Source organism: Grampus griseus (genome assembly GCF_964374135.1).
Source record: "Grampus griseus genome assembly, chromosome: 1".
In the NCBI taxonomy this organism is placed as follows: Eukaryota; Metazoa; Chordata; class Mammalia; order Artiodactyla; family Delphinidae; genus Grampus; species Grampus griseus.
In genome coordinates, this window is record NC_139017.1 from 56877345 (window position 1) to 56905025 (window position 27681).

Here is a 27681-nt window from a genome sequence, read left to right on the forward strand (position 1 = left end):
CTTTACTTATTTCTGTTACAGATGAAATAAATATGAATATAGAGAATATATACCATTCTAGCAAAACTCATCCTCTTTGGACAGATTTTCAGGGCTTAAAGGACATATTTTGTTCTAAGGGCTCTTGAAGATGGAAAAAGAAAACAATTAGTGGTTCTGTTTTTGTTCAGCCATCACACAAAGAAGTTGAGCATTAGTTAGATAATCCAGAGCATCAGCTTTACTTTCCAATGTATTGTCTAACAATCAACTAAGAGTAAAGTGAGCTGTGCAGGTCAGGGTAGCCATCCCAGGATTAAAAACTGCCATAGATGAGCACTGACATGCATGTCAATGAGTTGAATTAACAAGAAGATAATTCTGCTGTATGAAATAATGCTCTTAAAGTACAGGAACACTTACCTGTTGCTAAAAGATTAATAAACATGATGGAAAAGACAACTATACAGACCATATTTCCACAGAAATATTTTTTATTACTCTACTCTTCACACTATGCTTGGGAACAGTAATTTATTAAGTCCAGGAGAAAAGATAATTCACTGACAGAATGAAACTTCCAAATTTTTTCATTTAAAATTTATAAGTAATTTAACTATAGATAGCATCAGGTAGAGAAGACCTTTATTCTGGACCCCCATAAAAACTAGGTTTTTGTCTATTAGAGAAGTCTCTTCTTGCCAGAACTGGTTTTCCTGTAAGCTCAGTAGGTTCTGGAGCTGATTATTACCACATTGCTCGCTGCACCCCAGACAGTTGCCCATGGTCGGCTAAGTGACGGAAGACGATACGACTAAGCCTCCAGCGCCGCTTTACACCTCGTGGACGGGATGTCATAACACACCGATTTCTGATTCTAACAGGACAGCTATCCCGGGGAAGGGCAGCAATTTCTTCATCAGCCACTTCCTAAGGGAAGTCACAACATTATTTACACAGATCACATGCATTTATTTATTCTAGATGATTAGTTAATGCTCAGAGGAAGAGAACGAAGGGCTAGATTCATTAATGTAGCCAAGTTTGGCAAAAGAACCCTGGACACCATAGTGAAATTTAAGCTCTGAGTAGAAACAAACAGATCAGAAAAATGACAGAAATGTTTGACATACAATGTAATTTTTCAAAATTTAATTGAAACAACGTAGATACACAAGAATCCACAAACCATAAGTGTAAAGCTCAACAAGTTTTCACAAACAGAACGTAGCTGTGTAACCAGCAACTAGATTAAGAAAAATTACCCGCACCCCAAGCCTTCCCTCTGCCTCCTTTCAGTCACTGACCTCCTGGCTAAGAGCTAACCTGGTTACTAACACCACAGATGAATTTTTCTTGTTTTGATTTTATATAAATGTAACCATGGAGTATAATAAAAACCATTCTTTTTTATTCATTTCTGTTTGGCTTCTTTCACTCAATAAAATGCTTGTGAGAGTCTTCATACTGGTGCATGTGTTGTAAGTTGTTCATTCTCATTGGTGCTAACTTTTATTGTGTGAATATGCCATAATTCATTTATCCATTGTACAGCTGATGGACATCCGGGTAGTTTCTAGTTTTGAGCTATTACAAATAGAGCTGCTACAGACATTCTCATTTCTCTTTTGGAAAATGTATGAATGCATTTCTGTTGTCTCCTCAAACGATTTTTTCCCAGCTTTCTTGAGATATAATTGACATATAACACTGTATAAGTTTAAGGTGTACAATGTGATATTTTGATGCATGTATATACTGTGAAAAATAATTACCGCAATAAGGTTAGTTAACACCTCCATCACCCCACATAATTACTTTTTTGTGTGCGTGAGAACACTTAAGATTTACTCTTTTAGCAACTTTCAAGTATATAATATGGTATTGTTAACTGTAGTCACCATGTTGTACTTATTCAACCCCAGGACTTATTCACCTTAAAACTGGAGGTCTGTACCCTTTGGCCAACATCTCCCCATTTTCCCCAGTCCCCAGTCTCTGGTAACCACCATTCTACTCTGTTTCTATGAATTTGTTATTTTAGATTCCACATATAAGAGAGATCATACAGTATTTGTCTTTTTCTGACTTACTTCACTTAGCATAATGCCCTCAAGGTACATCCACGTTATTGCAAAGGGCAGGATTTCCTTCTATTTTATGGCTAAATAGTATCGTACTCTGTGCCTGTGTATGAATCACACTGAGTGTCACATTCATCTGTTGATGGACATTCAAGTGGTTTCCATGTCTTGGCTATTGTGAATAATGCTGGAGTGAACATAGGGGTGCAGATATCACTTCTATTTCTATCTAGTGATTTCATTTCCTTCAGATTTATACTGAGAAATGGAATTCCTGGATCATACATGGTAGTTCTATTTTTAACTTTTTGAGGAACCTCCATACTGTTTTCCATAGTGGCTGCACCAATTTACATTCCCGCCAACAGTGCACAAGGGTTCTCTTTTCCACATCCTCGCCAAAACTTATCTCTTGTCTTTTGGATAGTAGCCATTCTGACAGGTGTGAGGTGATAGCTCTTTGTGTTTTCATTTGCATTTCCCTGATAAGTGATGTTGAGCATCTTTTCATGTACCTGTTGGCCATTTTTATGTCTTTTTTAGAAAAATGTCTATTCAGGTTCTCTGCCCATTTTTTAACCAAAAAAAATTTGGGGGGCTACTGAGTTGTATGACTTCCTTACATTTTCAGGGTATTAACCCCTTATGAAGTACATGACTTGCAAATATTTTCTCCCATTTTGTAGGGTGCCTTTTCATGTTGTTGTTTCTTTTAGTGTGATGTAGTCTACTTGCTTATTTTTGCTTTTGTTGCTCGCACCTTTGGTGTCACACCTAAAGAATCACTGCAAAGACAAATGGCAAAGAACTTTTTTACCCTTTGTTTTCTTCTAGCAGTTTTACACTTTCAGATCTGTCCTTTAAGTCTTTAACTCATTTCAATTTAATTTTTGTGAGTGCGGTAAGATAGGGGTCCAATTTCATTCTTTCACATGCGAATATCCAGTCTCCCCAACACCATTTATGGAGAAACTATCCAATACCCACTGAGTATTTTTGGCTACCTTGTCAAATATATGTTGACTATGTATCTGTGGCTTCATTTCTGGGTGTCTGTTTTTATGCCAATACCATACAATTTTGAATATTATAGCTTTTAAATCAGGAAATGTGATACCTCCAGCTTTTTTTTTTTTTTGCTTTTCTTTCTCGGGATTGCTTTGACTATTCGAGGGTCTTTTGTAGTTCCATACAAATTTTAAGATTATTTTTTCTATTTTTGCTTCTTCAATTTCTTTCATCAGTGCATATAGTTTTCAGTGTACAAATCTTTCACCTTCTTAATTTCTAGGTTTAGTTTTGACGCTATTGTAAATGGGATTGTTTTATTTCTTTTTCAGATAGTTTGTCAGTGTATAGAAACACAACTAAATTTTGTAGGTTGATTTGGTAACCTGCAACTTTACTCAATTTATGGATTAGTTCTAACAGTTTCTTGGTGGAGTCTTCAGGGTTTTCTATATATAATATCATGTTGTCTGCAAATAGAGAGAGTTTTACTTCTTCCTTCCTGATTAGATGCCTTCTATCTCTGTTTCTTGCCTGATAGCTCTGGCTAGGCTTTCTAGTACTCTGTTGAACAGAAGTGGCAAGAGTAGACATCCTTGTCTTGCTCCTGATCTTAGAGGAAAAACTGTTGAATTTGGTTTCCTAGTATTTTGTTGAGAATTTTTACATCTCTATTCATCAGGGATACTGACCTGTAGTTTTCTTCTTGTAGTGTCCTGATCTGGCTTTGGTATCAGGGCAATGCTGGGCTCATAAAATGACTTTGGGAATGCTTCCCTCTTCTTCAATTTTTTGGAAGAGTTTGAGAAGGATTGGCATTAATTCCCCTTTAAATGTTTGGTAGAATTCACTCATGAAGGCACAGTCCTGGGCTTTTCTTAGTAGGTTTCTGATTACTGATTCAATCTCCTTACTCATTATTGGTCACTGCAGATTTTCTAGTTCTTCATGATTCAGTCTTGATAGGTTATGTGTTTCTAGGAATTTATCCATTTCTTCTAGGCTAGCCAATTTGTTGGCATACAATTGCTCTTATCAGTCTCTTATGATTCTCTGTATTTATTTGGTATTAGTTGTAATGTTTCCTCTTTCATTGCTGATTTTATTGGAGTCTTCTGTCTTCTTTACTAGGTTAGCCAAGCTAAAGGCTCATCAATTTTATCTTTTCAAAAAACCAGCTCTTAGTTTCACAGATCTTTAATTTTTCCGGTTTCTATTTTCATTAATTTCTGCTCTGATCTTTGTTTCTGCTAACTTTGGGCTTACCTGTTCTTCTTTTTCTAGTTCCTTGAGGTGTAAGTTAGGTTATTTCCCATAAGATTTTTGAATCATAAAAGTCTGAAACCTCTGGACTGAACATCAAGTAGGAGGAAAATGTGGTTTGAGGTGAAGTTGAAGAAGAAGGAAGGGCAGGAGCCCTCAGAACCTTGACACCTACGGTAAAGACTCTGACGGCTGGAGATGCAAAGACGAGTGATCAAGTGAGACTTACATTTTTAAAAGATCATTTGCAACGTAGGGAAATAAATATGGTAAGGGCAAAAATGGTTCAGGGGAGAAAAACAGAGATTACTGCAGTAGTTAGCACTAAGGTTTTGTCAGTACAGATTTAGTCTTATGTATGTGGTTGAAGTACGTGTATTATTGTGCGTGTGTGTGCATGTGTATGTGTGTGTGTGTGTGTGTGTATGTGTGTGATTGACCCTGTACTAGACTATGATGGAAGCAAAATAATTAACATATTAGAAGTACATAAATGAGAAAATGTATCTGAAAGCCACTAAATTTATATCAACTATTAAGCATTAAGAGTAGTTCCTGATCTCCAAAAGCTTATGCATGTGCTATTAAGAAATACTATTAAGAAAAAAAAAAGAAATACTGAGAGAATTATATAAAACAACATGATTAAGTCAATGAATGGTAGACAGTAAATGCTATGGAGACAGGAGAAATGATTGGGCTGGCAGAATGAAGTAAAGTTTCATGGAGACAGAACTTGAAGAATACCTACAAATTGTTTACATATGTGTGAATGTAACGATTTAAGGCAGTGTACAAATGAGGAAATTGGGCAAAGGGAAAATGAAACAAAAGAGCATTCTGTGAGAGCCTGTAAGTATGTTAGCACTGGGGCATAAATTTGACTTGTAAGCTAGTTGGCAAGCAACATAGTGCCATGATCACTTCCCATGATTCATAGAGTCTCTGCACAGCTATTGCTGGTTCTCATACCACAGACTCTTCTGGGGATCTTCATACATTTGTCCTCCACAACATCTTAAGCTGAGCTTCTCAGGAGCCACTTCTTATTACTCGCTAAATATAGGCAAGTAGCTTAATGTCACTACAGTAAAAGTCATAACAGAATGGTCCAGGGCACTCAGTTTTCTGCTTATCTGGCTTAATTTAGACAAGATTTAAAAAGAATCCACAGTAATGAGGGGCCTGTATATGATTCTCCGAATTTATATAAATGAAATATTATTTACTCTGAGCTTTTGATAAGTTTAATGGCTTTGAATTTGAGTTATACTCTCTGATAAGACTCTTTTTTTTTTTTTTTTTTTTTGCGGTACACGGGCCTCTCACTGTTGTGGCCTCTCCTGTTGCGGAGCACAGGCTCCGGACACGCAGGCTCAGCGGCCATGGCTCACGGGTCCAGCCGCTCCGTGGCATGTGGGATCTTCCCGGACCGGGGCACGAACCCGTGTCCCCTGCATCGGCAGATGGACTCTCAACCACTGCGCCACCAGGGAAGTCCCTGATAAGACTCTTGAATGCAGGTATTTTATGTCACCAGTTAGGCAGGACTTATGATTCAGGGAATCAAACAGAGGTGACATTCTCTTATTCAAGTTAGAGTGTGACAAGAAAGTAAACCTAAATGGAAGGCCACCGCATGGGCACAGGAATTCGGAGAGGCAGGCTTAGGGATGGCCCTGGATAAGGAACGGTGTAGGCCATGTGCTGGGCACCTGGCCCCACGCATTGGCAAAGACTCCTAATGCCTTGAGAGGTGAATGATTGGGATGATTGGAGAAATAACTATCCAATTTCTGTGTGGTTACCATGCATCAGTACTTTCTAAGCATCACCTAATGAAATGGTTAAAGAGCTACTTAAGAATGAATAGTTCTTTTTTAATTTGAAACTCATCAAAATCAGTTACAAGGGTATTTGTTTACGTTGATTGAAAAAAATCTGATTACATTCTCCAGAAAGTATATTGATACTAAGTCACAACAAACTGTATTAAAAGTGATCTGATTTGATTTAATGATTTTATGGTAGATACTCATCTTACTTAGCTAACCTGAAGGTCTTTTGGCAGAATGGTATTCTTCCTGAGAGAATTGATCCGAAGCCTCTCATCTGCATACTCATAGGCCATTTTTCTTCTCTTCACATCACGCAACATTTTCCAATCTACATAGTAACTTCGAACTTGGCCTGAAGCTGATGAAGGAACCACCTAAGAGACAGAGACAAGGAACAAGTGAAGAACAGTCAGACCCAGACTCTGGCAGTTTCTCCATCCTGTGATCCTCTTTTAGTCACTATTTATGACCTTTTATCCCCCAAGTAATTATGGATAACTTTAATAATTTAAAATAATAGACTTCTTAATTCAGAACAAATAACTTTTATGGACATACATTAAGCCAAAATGGTGGTAATTAATACAATGCTAATAATGTGGGTTGGAAAGTGAAAAATTTTCTGAGATTTTTTATATAATTCTGTTTTACCTTTACTTAGGTTAATAAATATATGGTTCAAAAGTCAAAAAAGTATAGAAAGGGGGAGGAGGCCAAGATGGTGGAGTAGAGAGACATGGAGCTCACCTGCTCCCACAAATACACCAAAGATACATCTAAACGTAGAACAATCCATACATGCTACCTACTGAAAGCCTGAGGAAGATCTCAGACAACCAAAGCTGCAAGAAAGATTTCCACAAAACCATGTAGGATGAAGGGAAAAGGGAGAAGAGGAATTGGGATGGGACCTGCACCCTTGGGAGGGAGCTGTGAAAGACGAAAGGTTCCCTCACCCTGGGGGCCTCCTTCACTGGCTGGGAGGTCTGCTGGGACAGCTAGGGAGCTTCAGAGGCTCAAAAGCACAGTGCAGGAGCTGGTCTGCTGCCCCACAGGGTAGAGAGACCAGCACAGACGGTCTTTGCCACATTGCCACATTTTCCAGTCTGAGGTGCACCTGCTGGCGTGCATAGTGATTGGGTGTTGAAACTCAGTAGACAGACCTGGGGAGATGACTCGGTTTGGCTGTGTGAAGACAGCCCAAAGGGCCTGGAGTGTGGCCCGAGCCACAACTGGGGGTGTGCACAGGATGGAGCATGAGGCTGCCATAGGAGCCCCACTGTCAACATGGGAAGGGAGGGGCATGAGTCCACTATAGCAGCCTCACTATCAGCATGCTCACAGCAGGGCACAGCTCCAACTGCAGTGGGTTTTGCAAACTTTGTGGGCACACACACATGGAGGCGGCACTGAATACTGAGGTGATCACTGGCACTCCTGCTTTAGGTGTGGGGCTGCAGCTCCAGAGGACTTTCTCGCCCATGGTTTTGTGAGGGTTTCTCACCCATACCTAACCTCCAAGCCGATTCCAAGCACTCCTGCAGCAGATGCAGCCCCCGAGGGCAGTGCCAGCAACAGTGATCTTTGTGGGTGTGCACACCAGATGGCAGGCAGTGTCACAGAGTTGCACACCACAGCAAACAGCTCCTGGGGAGGAACGCACAGGGGCTCCTTTCCCAGAGGGGGTGTTCTAGTCCTGCCTACCTCACATTGAAGCTTAGAATCGGATCTAGGGGCTTCCACTCCAACAAACGGGGAGCAGACTCTACCCCTGACAGGGTTGTTAACAATCACAGAGAAAAGAGGAGGTCCTGCCCAACATCCAGTGCAGGCTCCAGTCAACACAATATCAAACACACCACCTATATCAAGAAGACAAGGGCCAGTACACCCTGAGGAAAGACACAGCAAGCCAAAAACAGCCCTCGCACCAAAAATACTGGACTCATACAGTCTACACAGGGTCACTCACAGATAAAAACAGCCCTTCAAAACCACAGTAGACAACCGTTTTCCCTAAATTCAGAGTAAGAGGGACTTCCCTGCTGGCACAGTGGTTAACAATATGCCTGCCAATGCAGGGGATACAGGTTCAAGCCCTGGTCTGGGAAGATCCCACATGCCACGGAGCAACTAAGCCTGTGTGCCAAAACTACTGAGACTGTGCTCTAGAGCCCGTGAGCCACAACTACTGAGCCTGTGTGCCACAACTACTGAAGCCTATGCACCTAGAGCCCGTGCTCCGCAACAAGAGAAGCCACTGCAATGAGAAGCCCATGCATCGCAATGAAGAGTAGCCCCACTTGCTGCAACTAAGAAAGCCCACATGCAACGAAGACCCAATGCAGCCAAAAATAGAATATAAATAAATAAATTTAATACTTAAAAAAATAAATTCAGAATAAGAGAAATATAAGTAAAATGAAAAAGCAGAAGAATTACTCCCAATTAAAAGAACAGGTGAAATCCCCTGAAAGAACAAGCAATGAAACAGACCTCTCCAGTCTACATGACTCCAAGTCCAAAAAGGAAGTAATAAAAATGCTGAAGGGAGAGCAGCCAAGATGGCAGAGAAGGACCCTAAGCACACCTCCTCTCACGAGCACACGAAAATCAGAACAATCTGCAGAACCATTGTTAAAAAGGACTGAAACTTAGCAGAAAAGATTCTCTACATCTAAATACATAAAGATGGAACCACAATGAGATGGGCACACTCATGATATAATCAAATCCCATACCCCCAGGTGTGCTTCCCACAAACTAGAGAATAATTATATTGCACAGGTTCTCCCAAAGAAGTGAGAGTTCTGAGCCTGTCAGACTCCACTCCCAGCCCAGGGGTCTGACATGGGGAAGAGGAGCCCCCAGAGCATTTGGCTTTGAAGGCCAGTGGGGCTTGATTGCAAGAGTTCCACAGGAATGGGGGAAATAGAGACTTCACTCTCAAAGTGCGCACACAAAATCTCACATGCGCCGGACCAAGGGCAAAAGCAGTAATCTGACAGAAGCCTGGGCCAGACCTACCTGCTGGTCTTGGAGGGTCTCCTGGGGAGGTGGCTGTGGCCCACCCTGGGGACACAGACTCTGGTGCCTGATGTATCAGGGAGCATTCATCTGCATGTGTGAGTTCTTGTGGAGGCTGACATTTTGGCACAAAGACCTGGCCCCACCCATGCATAGGCTCAAGTACTGAGAGGCACTGAGGCAAACAATACAATGGGCAGGGACACAGTCAAACCCATCAGCAGACAGGCTACCTAAAGACTTCCTGAGCTCACAGCCTCCTCTAGATATGTCCCTAGACATGGTCCTGTCCATCAGAGGACCAAGACCCAGTTCTACCCACCAGGGGACAGGCACCAGCCCCTCCCACCAAGAAGCCTGCACAAGCCTCTACACCAGGCTCACCTACCAGGGGACAGTCACTAGAAGCACGAAAACTACAGTTCCGCAGCCTGCAGACTGAGTCCACAAACACAGGCCAGACACTACCCTGGGACCAGCTGGCCCCTGATCCTTGAGGGATGAGAGGGGAGTGCACTGCTGGGACACAAATGACGTTTCCTACAGAGGGCCAGTTTTCCAAGGTGGAGGACCGAAACCAACCTACCACATACATTAAAAACACAAATAGCAATTTACATAAAATGAGGCAACAGAGGAATATGTTTCACACGAATAAACAAGATAAAACCCCAGAAGAACAACTAAGTCACGTGGAGATAGGCAATCCACCCAAGAAAGAGTTCAGAGTAATGATTGTAAAGACGATCAAAGAACTTGGGAGGAGAATAGATGCACAGAGCAAGAAATCAGAAGTTTTTAAAAAAGAATTAGAAAATATAAAGAATATAAAGAACTAAAAATACAATAACTGATATAAAAAATACACTAGAAGGAATCTACAGTAGACTAAATGATTCAGAAGGACGGATCAGTGAGCTGGAAGACAGAGGTAGTGGAAATCACTGCCATTAAACAGAAAGAAGAAAAAAGAATGAAATGAAATGAGGACAGCTTAAGAAACCTCTGGGATAACATCAAGCACACTAATACTGGCATTTTAGGGATCCCAGAAGGAGGGAGAAAGGGTGGTCTTGGAAAATAAATGAACAGATAATAGCTGAAAACTGCCCTAACCTGGGGAAGGAAACAGTCACCCAAGTACAGGAAGTGCAGAGAGTCCCATACAGGATTAACCCACAGAGGAATACACCACAATGCATTGTAAGAAAGATGACAAAAGTTAAATATAAAGAGAGACTATTAAAAGCAACAAGGGAAAAGCAACAAATAACACACAAGGGAACTCTGATAAGGCTATCAGCTGATTTTTCAGCAGAAACTACAGGCTAAAAGGGAGTGGCATGATATACTTAAAGTGATAAAAGAGAAAAACCTACAACCAAGAATACTCTACCCAGCAAGGCTCTCATTCAGATTTCATGGAGAAATCAGAAGCTTTACACACAAGCAACAGCTAAAAGAATTCAGCACCACCAAACCAGCTTTACAGCACCTGCTAAAGGAACTTCATCAGGCGGAAATGAAAAGGCCACAACTAGAAGCAAGCAAATTACAAAATGGAAAAGCTCATTGATAAAGGCAAACATACAATAAAGGTAGAAAATCATCCATGCACAAAGCTAGTAGGGAGGTTAAAAGACTAAAGTAGTAAAATCATTTGTAACCATTGTAAGCAGTTAAGCGATACACAAAACAATCGGATGTAAAATGTAAAATCAAAAACAGTAACAGTGGGCTTCCCTGGTGGCGCAGTGGTTGAGAGTCCGCCTGCCACCGCAGGGGACACGGGTTCGTGCCCCGGTCTGGGAAGAGCCCACATGTCGCGGAGTGGCTGGGCCCGTGAGCCATGGCCGCTGAGCCTGCGCGTCCGGAGCCTGTGCTCCACAACGGGAGAGGCCACAACAGTGAGAGGCCCGCGTACCGCAAAAAACAACCCAAAAACCCAAAAAACAGTAATAGTGAGGAAAGGAGACTACAAATGCAGTGAGTGTAGCTAAAATGCATTAGAAATTAAGAGATGGGCAACTTGAAACAAGCATGCATAAATATAGACTCCTATACAAAAATCTCATGGTAACTGCAAAACAAAAATCTATGATAGATACAGACACAAAAAAGAAAAAGGAATCCAAACATACCACTAAAAATAGTCATCAAATCACAACACAGGAGAACAGGAGAAAAAAGGGCAAAAAAAGACCTACAAAAACAAATCCAAAGCAATTAACAAAATAGTAATAGGAACATACATATTGATAATTACCTTAAATGTAAACAGACCAAATGCTCCAACCAAAAGACACAGACTGACTGAATGGATACAAAAACAGGACCAGTATATTTGCTGCCTACAAGAGACACACTTCAGATCTAAAGACGCATACACACTGAAAGTGAGGGAATGGAAGAAGATACTCCATGCAAATGCAAATCAAAAGAAAGTCAGAACAGCAATATTTATATCAGACAAAATAGACTTTAAAAAAAAGACTGTTACAAGAGACAAAGAAAGACACTACATAATGATCAAAGGATCAATACAAGAATATATAATAATTTTAGTGGGGGACTTTAACACCCCACTTACATCAATGGACAGATCATCCAGACAGAAAATCAATAAGGAAACACAGGCCTTAAATGACACATTAGACCAGATAGACTTAATTGATATTTATAGAGCATTCCATCTGAAAGCAGCAGAATACAAATTCTTTTCAAGGGCACATGGAACATTCTCCAGGATAGATCACATGCTGAGCAACAAAGCAAACCCTGGTAAATTTAAGAAAACTGAAATCATATCACGCATCTTTTCTGACCACAACACTATGAAGATAGAATTCGACTACAAGAAAAAGACTGCAAAAACACAAACACATGGAGGTTAAACAATATGCTACTAAACAATCAATGGATCACTGAATAAGTCAAAGAGGAAATCAAAAAATACCTGGAGACAAATGAAAATGAAAACACAACAATCCAAAATCTATGGGACACAGCAAAATCAGTTCTTAGAGGGAAGTTTAGAGATGCAAGGAAACAAGAAAAATCTCAAATAAACAGCCTAACCTTACACCTAAAGCAACTAGAGAAAGAAGAACAAAACCCAAAGTTAGTAGAAGGAAAGAAATCATAAAGATCAGAGCAGAAATGAAATAGAGACTAAAAAAATAGGAATGACGATGAAACTAAAAGCTAGTTCTTTGAAAAGATAAACAAAATTGATAAGCCTTTACCAGACTCATCAAGAAAAAAAAGCGAGCAGTCCCAAATCAATAAAATAGAAATAGAGAAGTTACAACTGCCACCACAGAAATACAAAGAATCATAAGAGACTACTTTGAGCAACTATATGCCAATAAAATGGACAACCTAGAAGAAATGGACAAATTCTTAGAAAGGTACAATCTTGCAAGACTGAACCAGGAAGAAATAGAAAATATGAACAGACCAATTATAAGTAGTGAAATTGGGTTGGTAATTTAAAAACTCCCAACAAGCCAAAGTCCAGGACCAGATGGCTTCACAGGTGAATTCTACCGAACATTTAGAGAAGAGTTAATAACTACCCTTGTGAAACTATTCCCAAAAATGGAAGAGGAAGGAACACTTCTGAACTCATTCTATGATACCACCATCACCCTGATACCAAAACTAGACAAAGAACCCACACAAAAAAAGAAAAGTACAGGCCAATATCACTGATGAAGATAGATTCAAAAATCCTCAACTAAATATTATCAAACCAAATCCAACGATAGGTTAAAAGGATCATATACCATGATCAAGTGGGATTTATCCCAGAGATGCAAGGATTTTTCAATATCTGCAAATCAATCAGTGTGATACACCACATTAACAATGAAGAATAAAAAGCATATGATTATCTCAATAGTTGCAGAAAAAGCTTTTGATAAAATTCAACATCCATTTATGATAAAAACTCTCCAGAAAGTGGGCACAGAGGGAACCTACCTTAACATAATAAATGCCATATATTACAAACCCACAGCTAACATCATACTCAATGGTGAAAAGCTGAAAGCATTTCCTCTAAGATCAGGAACAAGACAAGGATGGCCACTCGTGCCACTTTTATTCAACATAGTTCTGGAAGTCCTAGCCACAGCAATCAGAGACAAAAAGAAATTAAAGGAATCCAAAATGGAAAAGAAGAAATAAAACTGTTGCTGTTTTCAGATGACACTATACACAGAAAATCCTAAAGACGCCACAAGAAAGCTACTAGAGCTCGTCAAAGAATTTGATAAAGTTGTAGGATACAAAATTAATACACAGAAATCTGTTGCATTTCTATACACAAACAATGGAATATCAGAATGAGAAATTGAGGAAACAATTTATATTGTTATATTAACAATATAAACAATTTATATTATTAACAATAATATAAACAATTTTTTTATTTAGAGAATACTTTATTAGTTTCTGTAATCAAACCCATGTAGATAAGACCTTACATATTTAATACAGTGTGCTACCCCTGTACAAATGGAAAAAATTATGTTTAACGTTTCTAGACCAATATGGCTGTTCATTTCTGTACAATGCCAACCCAACATGGTACAACTGGGATACTTCTCCAAAGTTGACAGCACAGTTAAAGTTTCCCATCAAAAGAATAAACTACCTATGAATAAACCTACCTAAGGAGGCAAAAAACCTGTACTGCAAAAACTGAGAGACACTGAACATGGCACAAACAGATGGAAAGATATACCATGTTCTTGGGTTGGAAGAATCAATATTGTTAAAATGACCACACTACCCAAGGCAATCTACAGATTCAGTGCAATCCAATGGCAATAGATTAGATAGAAATCAACCACAAGAAAAAGACAAGTGTAATCTAAAGGCATATCAAATTACCAATGGCATTTTTCACAGAACTAGAACAATGTTTAAATTTATATGGAAACAGAAAAGACCCCAAAAAGCCTAAACAATCTTGAGAAAGAAGAATGGTACTGGAGGAATCACCTTTCTTGACTTCAGACAATACTACAAAGTTAGAGAAATCAATACAGTATGGTAGTGGAACAAAAACAGACACATAGATTAATGGAACAGGATAGAAAGCCTAGAAATAAACCCACACACCTATGGTCAATTAATCTATGACAAAGGAGGCAAGAATAGACAATGGAGAAAAGACAGTCTCTTCATTAAAAGGTCCTGGAAGAACTGTACAGTTATGTGCAAAAGAATGAAATTTGAACACAATAGATAAAAATAAACTCAAAATGGATTAAAGACCTAAATGTAAGACTAGATACTATAAAACTCCTAGAAGAAAACATAGGCAGAACACTCTTTGACATAAATTGCAACAATATGTTTTTGGATCCACCTTCTAGCAAAATGGAAATAAAAATAAACAAATGGGACCCAGTTAAACTAAGCTGTTGCACAGCAAAGGAAATCATAAAGAAAACAAAAAGAAAACCAACCAACTAGGAGAAAATATTTGCAAACAATACTTCTGACAAGGGATTAATTTCCAAAATATACAAACAGCTCACACAGCTTAATATAAAAAAAAAACAAAAAATGGACAGAAGACCTAAATAGTCCTAAATAGACATTTCTCCAAAGAAGACATACAGATGGCCAACAAGCATATGAAAAGATGCTCAATATTGCTAATTATTAGAGAAATGCAAATCAAAACTAAAATGAGGTATCACTTCACACAGGTCAGAATGGACACCATCAGAAAGTCTACAAATAACAAATGCTGGAGAGGTTGTGAGAAAAGGGAACCCTCCTACACTTTGGTGGGAATGTAAATTGGTGCTGCCACTATGGGAAACAGTATGGAGGTTCCTCAAGAAACTGAAAATAGAGTTACCATATGATCTTGCAATCCCAGTCCTGGGCATATATCTGGAAAAAAACTTTAATTAGAAAAGATACATGAAGACCAATGTTCATAGCAGCACTATTTACAACAGCCAAGACATGGAAGCAACCTAAGTGTCCATCAATAGGTGAATGGATAAAGAAGATGAAATATTACTCAGCCATAAAAAAGAAATAATGCCATTTGCAGCAACATGGATGGACCCAGAGATTATCATACTAAGTGAAGCAAGTCAGAGAAAGACAAATATAACTTATATGTGGAATCTAAAAAATAGTACAAATGAACTTATTTACAAATCAGAAACAGACTCACAGACACGGAAAACAAACTTATGGTTACCAAAAGGGATAACAGGACGGGAGGAAGGAGAGGTAGATAAATCAGGAATATAGGATTAACAGATACACATTAGCATATATAAAACAGATAAACAAGGATTTACAGTATAGCACAGGGAAATATATTCGATCTTATAATAACCTATAATGGAAAAGAATCGAAAAAAATATATAAAACACACCAAATATAACCAAATCACTTTGCTGAAATCAACTATAGTTCAATAAAAAAATGAAATTTTAAAAAAGTATAGACATACAGTGGATTCACCCTCCCACCTCGTCCCTCACCAGCCAAGTGACCACACCCCCACCTCCAGAGGTATCCAGTTACTAGTTTCTTGTGCAGCCTTCCAGAGATTTTTGTCTATAAAATACATGTACACACGCCCACTCCCATGTTTCTTCCCCTACCCCCTTTTTTCACATTTAACAATACATCTTGGAGATCTTTCCATATCCATATGCCAAAAAGCTTCCACATTGTTTTAGGTCACATAATATTCCACTATATGGATGTGACCAGGTTCAGGAGACACTACCTCAAAATATGGCTCCTTTGGCATACTGACTATTTCAAGCAAATGGAATTTGAGAAACAGCAGGTGCAAGAAGGGCTTTCTGACCTTCCCCTGAAACAGGTCATAAGACCCTTATGTGAGAGGTGCCCTCCCTATAGCCAGGGCATGAAAGAAGCATCTTTATGTCTGAAGCCTGAGGGACACTGAGAAGAATCTGAATAACAGGCCTTGCTAAGTTTCCCTTAGTTTTCTACACTTAGCCCATACCTTTTGTCTTATCAAATTTCCCCATGACTTTCCAGGCTTCATCAAACCTAGCACAAAACTACTCAGGTTTAACTTCTTTGGGTCTTCATTTCCCTGTGAAACTTCCTGTGTCGGGTAAAACTTACAAATTTGTATGATTTTCTCTTGTTACAAGGGCCCCAGCTGAGAACTTAGAAGAAGATAAAGCAGTTACTTTTTCCTCCCCACAGATACATCATGATTTATTATCCTGTGACCTACTGGTGGACAGCTAGACCATACCTCACCAGTTATCATTATAAACAATGCTGCAATGAATAATGTCTTATGTAAATCATTTCATATATATTTCTATGTATCAGTAGGATAAATTCTTGGAAGCAGAACTGCTGGGTCAAAGCATTATTTCAAAATTATAATTTGAAATTATCATTGACCTAATATTTCTTAGCATGAGTTGTCCAGTAATAAAATAGTAGGCTCCTCATTGTCACATGTTTACATGGTGCGAGTTTACAATTCTGACTGACAGTACAGGCAGAGAGAGTATAGGCCACTAGAAACTCTAGTCTCCCCCAAACCAGAGCAAATATTATATGTTCGTTAAATTGCAGCTATAGAAAATAATGATGGTCTCTTATAACTGCTGTTTTAGAAACAAATATATATACAGCATTATACAGAATATAAAGATGAAAATGAGAATAGTAAATTAGAAAGAAAACGTTTTTTCAATCTATTAACAAAAGATAAACTGAGCATCTTCAATGCTTCAAAGTCTCATGGGGAAATACAACAACTCTAAAATCTGCTTTTTGGAAATAAGACAGCATGAAGGAAATTTCAATATCGATTTGACACGACTGAGTCAAATGAACACGTGGTCACTGTGGCTGGAAATGAGCATCATGGAAAGGAAAGAAGAGAAGGTTAAGTTTTTCCAAACCAAAAGAGGAAATGAACAAGATATAGTGGTAAGGTCTGAGGAGATCATTTTGGCTGAGAGAAACAATTCACATTAAGGGTCAATGCAAGGTTTGTTTTTATCTATGACATTGAAAGTTAAAGAGAATTAGAAAACAAAATTAAACATTTTTCCCCTCAATTCTTTTCCAGACTATTCCTAATCAACATCCTCTTTACCATCTCCTAACAGGTTTCTATTTATTTAAGAAAACAAAACAAAACACCTTTCATTCTTTTTCCACAACTTTCTTTCTGACTATAAAAGCAATACACTTTTAAAATAAACATTTATTGGTCTATTATAGTAATTTCTTCTGTAAATAGTGTATGTCCTTTGCCCACATTTCTATTGTCAGTATTTTCTTACCAGTTGATAACAGTGCTTTATATATTAAGATTGCATTGTTCTGTACTTATCCTATCCTGCCCCTCTCTCTCACCGCTCTTCACCTCCTAAAACTCTTCCACTGGGCCCTCTTCAACTCATGGTCTACCATCGCCGAAATTTTCTAAATCCTCAATTCCTTAACATCTCCTTCAGATATTTGCTCTAGAGAATCTTGAATCCCAGATAGTTTCCCCGTAGCTCTTTTCTTCTCTCACGAGTGGGAGAAAGCTTCCTAGCTCTTTGCTGCAGCTTCCAGACTGTCCCTCCTTCCTGAAAGTAAGCTTTGGCTCTTGTGCCATTGGGTTGTACTCCCACCACAGGTCACCACTACAGTCATCTACCACAGCCCCCACCATTCCCTTTCGTTTTTCACTCACTGTAAATGCTGGCTCACTGTCGCTCTCTCCAATATTCTTCCTGTCTTAATTCCTGGTGATCTCAACACACATGAAATTACACTGTGATCTCTCCATTCCTCGAACTCTTTTCCTCCAGTGATTTTTGTCCTCCACTCTTCTTTACCTATTCACTTCCATGCCCTAGGTCTTTTATTACCAGTAGGTGCAAGCCTTCCATTGTCTCAGCTGTGTGTATCTCATTCTCTATCACTTCTTTCTAGCTTGCTCCTTCTAACACCTCATAACAGCTCCTCTGAGACTTTTGATCCATTGTTCCTACCAGCTCTTCACTGGCTCTCAGCTTTTGATTTCCTATCTCCCGCTTACCCAGCCTGAATTCCATGGTCCGTAAATACAATGTCATCTTTCAGACACCCTCAACTCCCTGGTCCCTCTCTCACTTCACTGTACTGGCTCTAATTCTTGCCACTATTCTTCCGATCTACTCTTGACTATTTTACACCATCTTTCCTCAAATCTCTGACACCTGCTCCCACATCCCCACATTTAGCTGATGACTTCAATTTCTCTTTAATTACGAAATTAAAAGCACCTGTAATCAGATATAGAGAACAGACTTCTGGCTGCCAAGGGGGAGGGACAGATGAGGGTTTGGGATTAGCAGATGCAAACTATTATATAGAATGGATAAACAAAAAGGTCCTACTGAATAACACAGGGAACTATATTCAATATCCTATAATAAACCATAATGGAAAAGAATATGAAAAAAAAATGTATAACTGAATCACTTTGCTGTACAGCAGAAATTAACACAACATTGCAAATCAACCATACTTCAATTAAAATAAATTTTTAAAAAAGCATCTGTAGTCACATGTACTACATTCCATCCTGTTATTAAAGATCTGCTCTGTCCAATACAGTAGCCACTAACCACACACAGCTAGTGAGTTTGAAATATAACGAGAGAAACGTAATTCCTAATTTTATTTAATTTTAATTAATTAAAAAATTTAAACGGAAGCAAGATAAACATTAACTTTAGTGTTTTGGTAGGACTACATTTTCCGTTTAAAAAATAAATTTATTTTTTAAAATTTATTTTTGGCTGCCTTGGGTCTTCCTTGTGGTGGCTTCTCTTGTTGCAGAGCACAGGCTCTAGGTGCCCAGGCTTCAGGAGTCGTGGCTCGCGCGCTCTAGAGCACAGGCTCAATAGTTGTGGTGCATGGGCTTAGTTGCTCTGCGGCATGTGGGATCTTCCCGGACCAGGGCTCGAACCCATGTCCCCTACGTTGGCAGGCAGATTCTTAACCACTGCACCACCAGGGAAGCTCTTACATTTTCCATTTTAATGGTGGAAAATTTAGCATCCAAGCTAAGATGTGCTTTAAGTATAAAATACAAACCTGATTTTGAAGATCTAGTATGAAAAAAAGAATGTAAATACCTCATACATCACGTTTATAAGACTACATATTGAAATAATATTTTTGACATACCTAGTTAAATAAAATATTTTAATAAAATTAATTTCATCTGCTTTTTACTTTTTTTAATGTGGCCACTTAGAAACTTTTAAGTTACATATGTGGTTGGCATTTTATTTCTACTGGACAACGCTATTACAGATAAACTATGTTCCTACGACCAAATAATTGAACATAAAACTCAACATCTCTTGCCTACACAGCGGTACAGCTCCAGCAATTCTTCCCTCTCCTACATCATCCATTTTCCCCACTTTACAGAACCTTTCCCTTTAACACAAAAACATGCAGTTACTTCTGTCACGTTAAAAAAAAAAATAACACGTAACACCCACTCTTAACCCACCTCCTCTGCAGTTATTGACCCATTTTTCTGCTCCCCTTTGCGGCAAAGCGTTTTCAAAGGCTTGTCTATATTCGTAGTCTTCAATTTCTTTCCTCCTATTCTGTCGTGAACGCTTTCGCCCCCACCACGCCATCGAAACGCTAAGATCGAGGTCCCAACAATTTCCACTCTGCTAAACCCAACAAGCAATTCTCAGCTCGTCTTTTAATTGACTTTGAGCAGAGAGTTGCCCACTCCCTGCTCCTGGAGTGCTTCCGGGCCACCACGCTCTCCTCCCTCGCTCTGCTTCTTTCAAGTCTGCTTTGCTGGGCTCTCTTAACATTGAAGGCTCTGGGGCCTCATTCCTCGGACACCTTCTCTCCCCACCTACACTCCTTATCTGTCAATCTGTAGCTTTCAACGCCAGTCAGCTCTAAGCTTACGAATATCAAATTTACATCTGCAGCTCGGCCCTCCCCTGAAGCAGGCCGGAGGAGGGAAGTGGGCAGAGCGAAAACCCTGAGACGAGTCTGCACTGGGCGCTACAGCTGGCATAATAGTGGGGGACCCGTGGGTTTGGGGGTTCAGAGGAGAGGGGGAGGAGGGTATAAGGGCGTGGCGCAGACCTGCCGGACTGTCCGCAGCAGAAAGCCGAGCGTGGAGGCCGCCATGTTGTCCGCCGCAAATGTCAAACTGCTGCAACTTTATTAACGCTGCCGGATACAGCGAGGACACGAGGGGCGGGACCTGGGCCGCAGGGGGCGGGGCGGCAGGCGGGTCTTTAGCGTATAGGAAGGAGGGCGTAGTTAATTGGATGTACGTTCTCGCGGTATTCAACGGAATATGGGCAAATTAACTATCTGGGAGCGGAGCTGTGATACTGATATTGGAGTCTGACGGTCATTGTCTGTTCCTCGTTTCCTGAGCGCTTTACACACCCTCTTAAATTACCTTCGTCCCCACCCAGCTCCTTTTCCACCCTCCCTTACCTACCAGTTCATTGTTACTAATTTCTCTTTCCCCAAATTCTTCTCGCTCAACCTACTTCTCCTGTATCCTCCATTAATTTAGGATGCTACTTGCCAGAAACCTACAAGTATGGACAGCTCCTCCTTCTCTGTCCTCCTTCCTGTGTGGATTTTGCAAATCTCTCAGATAGTGCTCATGTTGAGAATGGCAATGCTATACTTCCCATTTATATGTCTAGGGTTTAAAAAATATATATGTTTAAAAATATGTATATTGTGTATTGGAGCTTTAGGTGAAAAGCGCTTAAAATATTTTTTTTTCGGGGGCGGGGCTGGGGCCGGAAGCATTGCCGTTTAAAAATTGCTGAAAGGGTACTTTCAGTTCATCTTCATAGCAAATGTCCTTGGTCTGGAATGAACCTTTTGTGGGACTCCTTTACTTTGTGTAGATGTAAGGCAAGTACCACCCACCTACCACCCTGGTAGAAGAGTATCAAGGAGTATGTATTAGCTTGGCAAAGACCTGTATTTTAGATGTGCTGATTGATGAAGTGAGGAGATTCCCCTGTGTGCTATTTGCATCTACATTATTGGACAGGAGTCTTCTGGGAAAGGAAGCTGAGTGCAGACTCCTTTCTTTAGAGAGAGATTCAAGTGTATTGGAACATGTGTAATGAACTGGGGAGGGACTGATTGAGGCCAGCTGGCAGGAAAGGACAGCATAAGCCCCTGTCATGGTAGAATCAGAAAATTCCTGAACCAGTGTCAGGCAGGCATCTAGTCCTAATTCTAGCCCATGTAATACCTCTGCACAGTTGAGGGTTATCTTCTGCAGTTGTATTCTATTACAAGTTAATCACTAAAGGGATGTTACCTATAAGTTTAAATTATATGTAATGGTGCATTTCTGGGAACCCTGCCTCCTAGATAATAAGCATTAAGCTAAAATACCTTTATTTAGCTCACGGGAAACATCCTGACCAGGCCCACCTGTGAATGGCTGCAGGAAGGAAGCAATTAACTCGTCCCCTCCGGAGTCTGGCCAGAACCAAGACTTTACCCCCTTCCCTTTTAGTATAAAAGAAGCCTGAATTCTAACTCTGGGAAGGCGGTTCTTCAAGAGACTAGTCCACCATTGTCTCTGTCTGCCAGCTTTCCAAATAAAGTCACTATTCCTTGTCCCAACAACTTGTCTCTTGATTTATTGGCCTGTCGTGTGGTGGGCAGTACGAGCTTAGACTCAGTAACACAATTAGCTCACGAAGTAGGTGAGTCAGCTTTATACACAGCAGCCTTTTGTTTTCTTTCTGTAAGACTAGTTCTGAAAGCATCTTTAAACAGCATTGTAACTTAAAAAAAATTGTGGTAAAATATACATAACATAAAATTTACCATCTTAACCATTTTAAGTGTACAGTTCAGTGGCATTAAGTACATTCACGCTGTTGTGCAACCATCACCACCATCAATCTCCAGAACATCTTTATCTTCTCAACTGAAACTCTGTACCCATTAATCAGTAAGTTCCCCTTCCGCCTGCATCCCAGCCCCTGGCAACCACCATTCTGCTTTCTGTCTGTATGAATTTTTCTACTCTCTCTATATCTTACATAAGTGGAATCATACACTTGTTCTTTTGTGTCTGGCTTCTTTCACTTAACATCTTCAAGGTTCATCCTTGTTGTAGCATGCTTCAATACATCCTTACTTTTTATGACTGAATAATACTCCATTGTGTGGATGTACAACATTTTGTTTATTCATCTGTCGATAGACACTTGTTTTCCCTCTGCCTTTTGGCTATTGTGAATAATGCTACTATGAATATATATGTATGTACAAATATCTTAAACAGTATTAGTATGTTATTAGGCTGTTTTTCTTTAGAAGAGATTAAAGCAATTTAATGGCTGTAAGATAGGAAGCTCTGAGACAGTAAGAGAAGACTCCAGGATCTTCTTTAATTAATTGTGTTGGTTTTGTAAAACAGCCTAAGAGTTTTCCCCCAGTGCACCCTCCCCCATTACTGGGTGGGGAAGCCTGGCAAAGCCTAAAGAAGAATCACTTTACCTCATGTTCTCCCAAAAAAGTCTATGATTCTCCCTGGCCATTTGACGGAAAGTGGGGAAAGCTGTTGGCCTTACTGTCCTGGAATTCTAAGATCAGGAGAAACATCAGCATTCATTCATTTATTCATTTAAGAAACATGTATTAAATGCCTGTCATGTACCATGGTGTATGTGTGTGAGGCGCAGTGACAGAAAGAAATCCCTGCCCTTCTGATGCAGTTGGGCATTATTTAGATGTAGGTGGAGATATTCAGCATTGCCAGTTATGTTGCCTTTGGTTTTTCAGATAGTCCTTCCCTTGGAGGCTTAAACGTTATTTTTGGGGTAGACAGATTAAAAGTTAATTGTTAAACATTTTGAGATTTGATTGTGAGAGAGTGTTCTAGTTACCATATTGATTCTTGGTATAATAAAATAAGAGAAGCCATTGTATAGATGATGAAATTGAGGCACAGAGAGGTTAGATGACTTGCCAAGCTCACAGAACTAGTCCCAGACCAAGACCTACAACCTTAATCCCCGCTCAACACTGTCCTCTGGAGAAGCGACAGCTCCAGGACAAAGGCCTGACTCCTGTCATGGGATCCTTACCTATAAAACATATCAGTTGGCTAAAGTATAGGTTTCATGCCATTTCAATAAAAACCCTCAATGCAAATTTTCTTAAAATACTACTAAAATGTATATAAAAGATTAAGTGGGATGGGAAAGAGGTAGAAAGCTATGAAATTTTCAAAGAGGAAAAATAATGAATGGTCTTGCCCTACCAGATTATAAAATGCCATATATTATAAAGCCATAGTGATTGAACTAGTGTGATACTGATGCCAAAATCAACAGACAGGTATATGAACTAGATTAGTTAGGTCAGAAAGAAACCGCAGTGTAATTACAGTTTGTTATATCTTAAAGGAAGCATAAAATCACTGAACAAGTGGTACTGGAACAATTGGTTAAAGAACTGGGAAAAACTTTTAATTATATCTTTACCTCTTACCATTTATCAAAATAAATTTTAGATAAGTTAAAGTTAAATGCTAACAATGCCTTGAAAAAGAAGAAAAGATAGGCGAACAAATTTTATTTAATTTATTATTTTTATTTTTTTGAATTTTACTTTATTTTATTTTTCTATATATAGCAGGTTCTTATTAGGTGAACATATTTTAAAACTTAAATCCCAGTAGACAAGTCTCAGAATGTCTACTAACATTACAACTATCCAACCTCATTTGTTTCCAAGAGAATGCAAATTAAACCAATGACAATTTAATCTAGCAAATTAACAAAGGTTAAAAAAAAAGTTTGGTGTTGTTATGGGTATAGGGAAATGGGAGATTTAATCTAGTGGTAGAAAAATAAATTGGTATAACTTGTCTACAAAGCAATTTGGCAAGGTTCTTTTCAAAGTTTTTATCTATTGACCTAGTTATGGCACTTTTAGGAATCTATACCAAGGAAATACTGGGAAACTCTAAAATTTATATACAAGGACACATACCCTGGGATTATTTATAATAAGAACAAACAAATAACTTAAAAGTCTAACAGTAGGGGGAGAGTTAAATGAATTAAGAAATAACATGTTATAATTCTAGTTTAAAAAATCTGGTGGGTTCCAAAATTTTAGATATATATGTTTAAAGATACAGGTATATTTATAGGTTAGATAGACAGATAGATAGAAAAAAGATGAAGAAGGAAATACACTCAGATACTAAGAGTAATAGGTTGAGTGACCAATTACTGGCGATATTTATGTTTTAAAAGTTTTTTCAATTTCCTTATCATGTATAGATTTTACTTTTAGACTCACAAAAATGTTGAAGTTGATTTAAAAATATTAACTGGAATTTCCCTGGTGGTCCAGTTTTAAGACTCTGTGCTCCCGATGCAGGGGGCCCAGGTTCAATTCCTGGTCAGGGAACTAGATCCCACATGCCACAACTAAGAGGCTGCATGGCACAACTAAAGATCCTGCATGCCACAACGAAGATCTCGCATGCAGCAACGAAGATCCCGCATGCAGCAACTAAGACCCGGTGCAGCCAAGAAAAAAAAAAAAATTAACCTGTTCTTGTCTTTTTATGCCTCTGCTATTTCACCTAAAATATTTGAAAAATGTGTTTCTCAGAGGGCATGAAGGAAAAGGTCACGACCTGGCCCCAGTCCATAGCCTATGCTAACCCTTGGGGACAGGCACAGTCAGAACCCTGGACAAAGCAGGAAGAAATGAAGAATCCAGGGATGCTTGCTGCCTTCCTATTTAGCACTAGTCATTCACTCTCCCTTTGGGTTTCATGTCTCTGGCTCCTCTGTGTCTACCATCAAATAAGTTGTTCCTTTGGTGTCTAGTCTACACCTAATACAGGACTGATCATGTCCTTTGCCTCTCTGTTTTGGGGGAGGATTATTTAATTATTCCTTTTTATTGTTTTGTAAATGGTAAATAACAGGGTTAACTTGGCTGCAGCCCTTCGAGTCACAGAGTAAGAATATTGACTCGGTGGTATGCCTGTCTGTGCCTGTCCCTAGAGACCTTGTCTGGCCCAGGCTGACTCAGCAACTTCCTAGGACCTGAATACCCTCCCTGCTTCACCCCTGCAGTGTTTCCCATCCACGACGTTCTCCTGGAGGGGCCTCCAGGGCCAGGCCTCCCCCACGTGGAAAGCTGGATATGGTTTGACTCAAAAGAACCAGGCTTCTTGGGCTTGTGGTAGTTTGTGTGTGGGGACAGCCAAGAGCAAAAACAAAGAGGAGGAACGTGAGAGAGGAGAAAAAGAACGTGTTGGAGGGAGAGAGAAAGGCACAGACACATACACACAAGCATTTTCAGCCCTGGCTCTGAAATAGTGTGTAAGGATAGTCTGCCTTCATTAAACACCACCAGCTGAAAAGTAATCCTACTGCTGTACCAGCTTGGCCCTGGAGTGTCGTGGCCTTAGCACTTCTTTCTAGAAGCAACTGCCATGGCCCCAGCCCGGAAGTCTCCTCCTAGAGCTGTGTGTAGTTCATGGAATTGAACACAAGGTGGCAGTAGCGGCACATCTGAGCTCCAACACCTGCCCGCAAGCTGTGCCCCCCCCCACACCTGTCCTCCAAGTAAGTTGATGACAGGTTGCCTATCATCGGGTACGACCTGTGTTTGCGACTGAGTTTGCCTCTTTTGTAGGACTCAAGAGCAGGACAGGCTACATGATGTGTAGGGCTCAGTGCAAAATTAAAATGTAGGGCCCTTTGTTCATAAAGCAGGAAAAAGCTACTGTTAAAGATAGTAAAAGATCCAGTGGAGCTCAGGTGCAGTGAGATAGCCCCTCGGACTTACCTCAGGCACGTCTCACTTCTTGCTCTGGGCCTTCTCTGAGGTTGATGTGGGACACCTGAGGAGCCAAGGGACAGCTCAGCACCCACACGTGCACGGCCACCAAATGCAGGGGCTGTGAAGGCCCTTGGGAAACTCTGAACCAACCGGCAATGGAAGCCTATGGATAACGGGCTTCCTGTGGCTCCTGGAAGGTCTCAGCAATAGAAACACCTGTCACCAATGCAGTAACACATCCTTGTGTTGCCTTTTCCCCCTTTCTTGGTCACCATCCTCACCCCTCATTCCTGCTCCCTGGGGTTGCTGCCCATATCAGCTACTCGCACGTAAACCTCTGTCATGGAGTCTGCTTTTGCAAGTGGTGGGTGCGTAGGGGAGCTCAGGCTAAGACAAAAATATCCCATCCAACAGATCGTCCCAAATCTTGCTGATACTACTTCCAATTGTCTTTTTCATTTTCTCCTCTCCTAGTGTTGTTCCTCTTGGTCAGACCCTCTTTATCTCTGCCTAAACTTGTATTAAGTGTATTCCTAATTGCTCTTTCGCCTCCTTTTTTTTAAAAAACGTAACCCATTTCCTTCCCCTGCAAAACCTCCATGGTTTTCTGCTGCTAGAGTGAACTTTCTAAAACACTGCAACGACTCACTTTTGGTAGCTCCCTTTCTCCTGCAAAATGAAGTCCAGCCCTCTGCAGCTCCCTTTCCATCCCCACGAGAGCCCCTAGACACACCGGATTACCCCCTTCCAAGGTTCCCCTGGGTGACTCTTTCTTGTGAAGACTTTATTTCAGGCAACCTTTCCATCCAGTTCTGTTTAGTTCAAGACGCTACACGTTACTGGGGTTAGCACAGGATATGTCACGTGTGGACACAATCCCACATAAAGGCTTTTAGCTAGTCCACCTCGGTGGAGAGGACTGAAAATACTTTTTCACCAGGCCAGAACCACTGCTGGGGTTTTGGTAAGGAGATAGGAAATTTTGCGTTTGTAGAACTTGAGATCTTGTGGAAAAACAAGGCTCTGAGTGGGGGTAAATATATGAAAAGCCTTTTTATTTTTACATTAATCATAAAGACTGATATCTAAATAAAGGCGATGCAATTAATATCTTGCACATTTTAAATTAGTAGTAGCGGATGTGGTACTCAGTTTCCACTTACCATCCCCGACTCAAAAAGTATGTTACATTTTCTTCCCAGCAGTTCCAAGGAGATGCTTGCATATTTGTTTTGATTTGTTGCAGATAATATGCATACAAAGAGGTTTTTCCTTTCTGAGTCTCATGTTCCATCCCCATATTCGGTATCTTCCTGACTCGAGGACTTGGAATTGTTGATTTTCCACCTCCCTCGTTCTGCCTGCAGGCCGCTGGATACGGTGTGCAGGTTGGCACTGGCTAAGGAGGTGACGGCCCCCTCGTTTTGCCAGGCCTGGCTCCCTGGCTCGTAGGTGCATTGCTTTTCTTTAATTCTGCTATGATTCAGAGATGTCAAGTAAGTTGGTGCTTGAGATAGATATGGTTTAAGATAATCTTATTTAACCAATGAGACACAGCTCAGCAGGTCATTCCCAACCCTTCCATCCAGCTCCCAGG

At 40.0% G+C, this 27681-nt stretch overlaps 1 protein-coding gene across 1 annotated transcript; it reads right to left on the reverse strand.

Annotated features, from left to right (window-relative positions):
• Positions 1-455: 455 nt before the first annotated feature.
• MRPS14 (mitochondrial ribosomal protein S14) lies at positions 456-20464 on the reverse strand. The gene is made up of 3 exons (XM_082659093.1): positions 20355-20464; positions 6388-6546; positions 456-909 (listed from the first exon to the last, which is right to left on the reverse strand). The coding sequence occupies exons 1-3, from the start codon at positions 20397-20399 to the stop codon at positions 727-729; spliced, it is 387 nt and encodes a 128-aa protein (XP_082515219.1). The 5' UTR covers positions 20400-20464; the 3' UTR covers positions 456-726.
• Positions 20465-27681: the final 7217 nt, after the last annotated feature.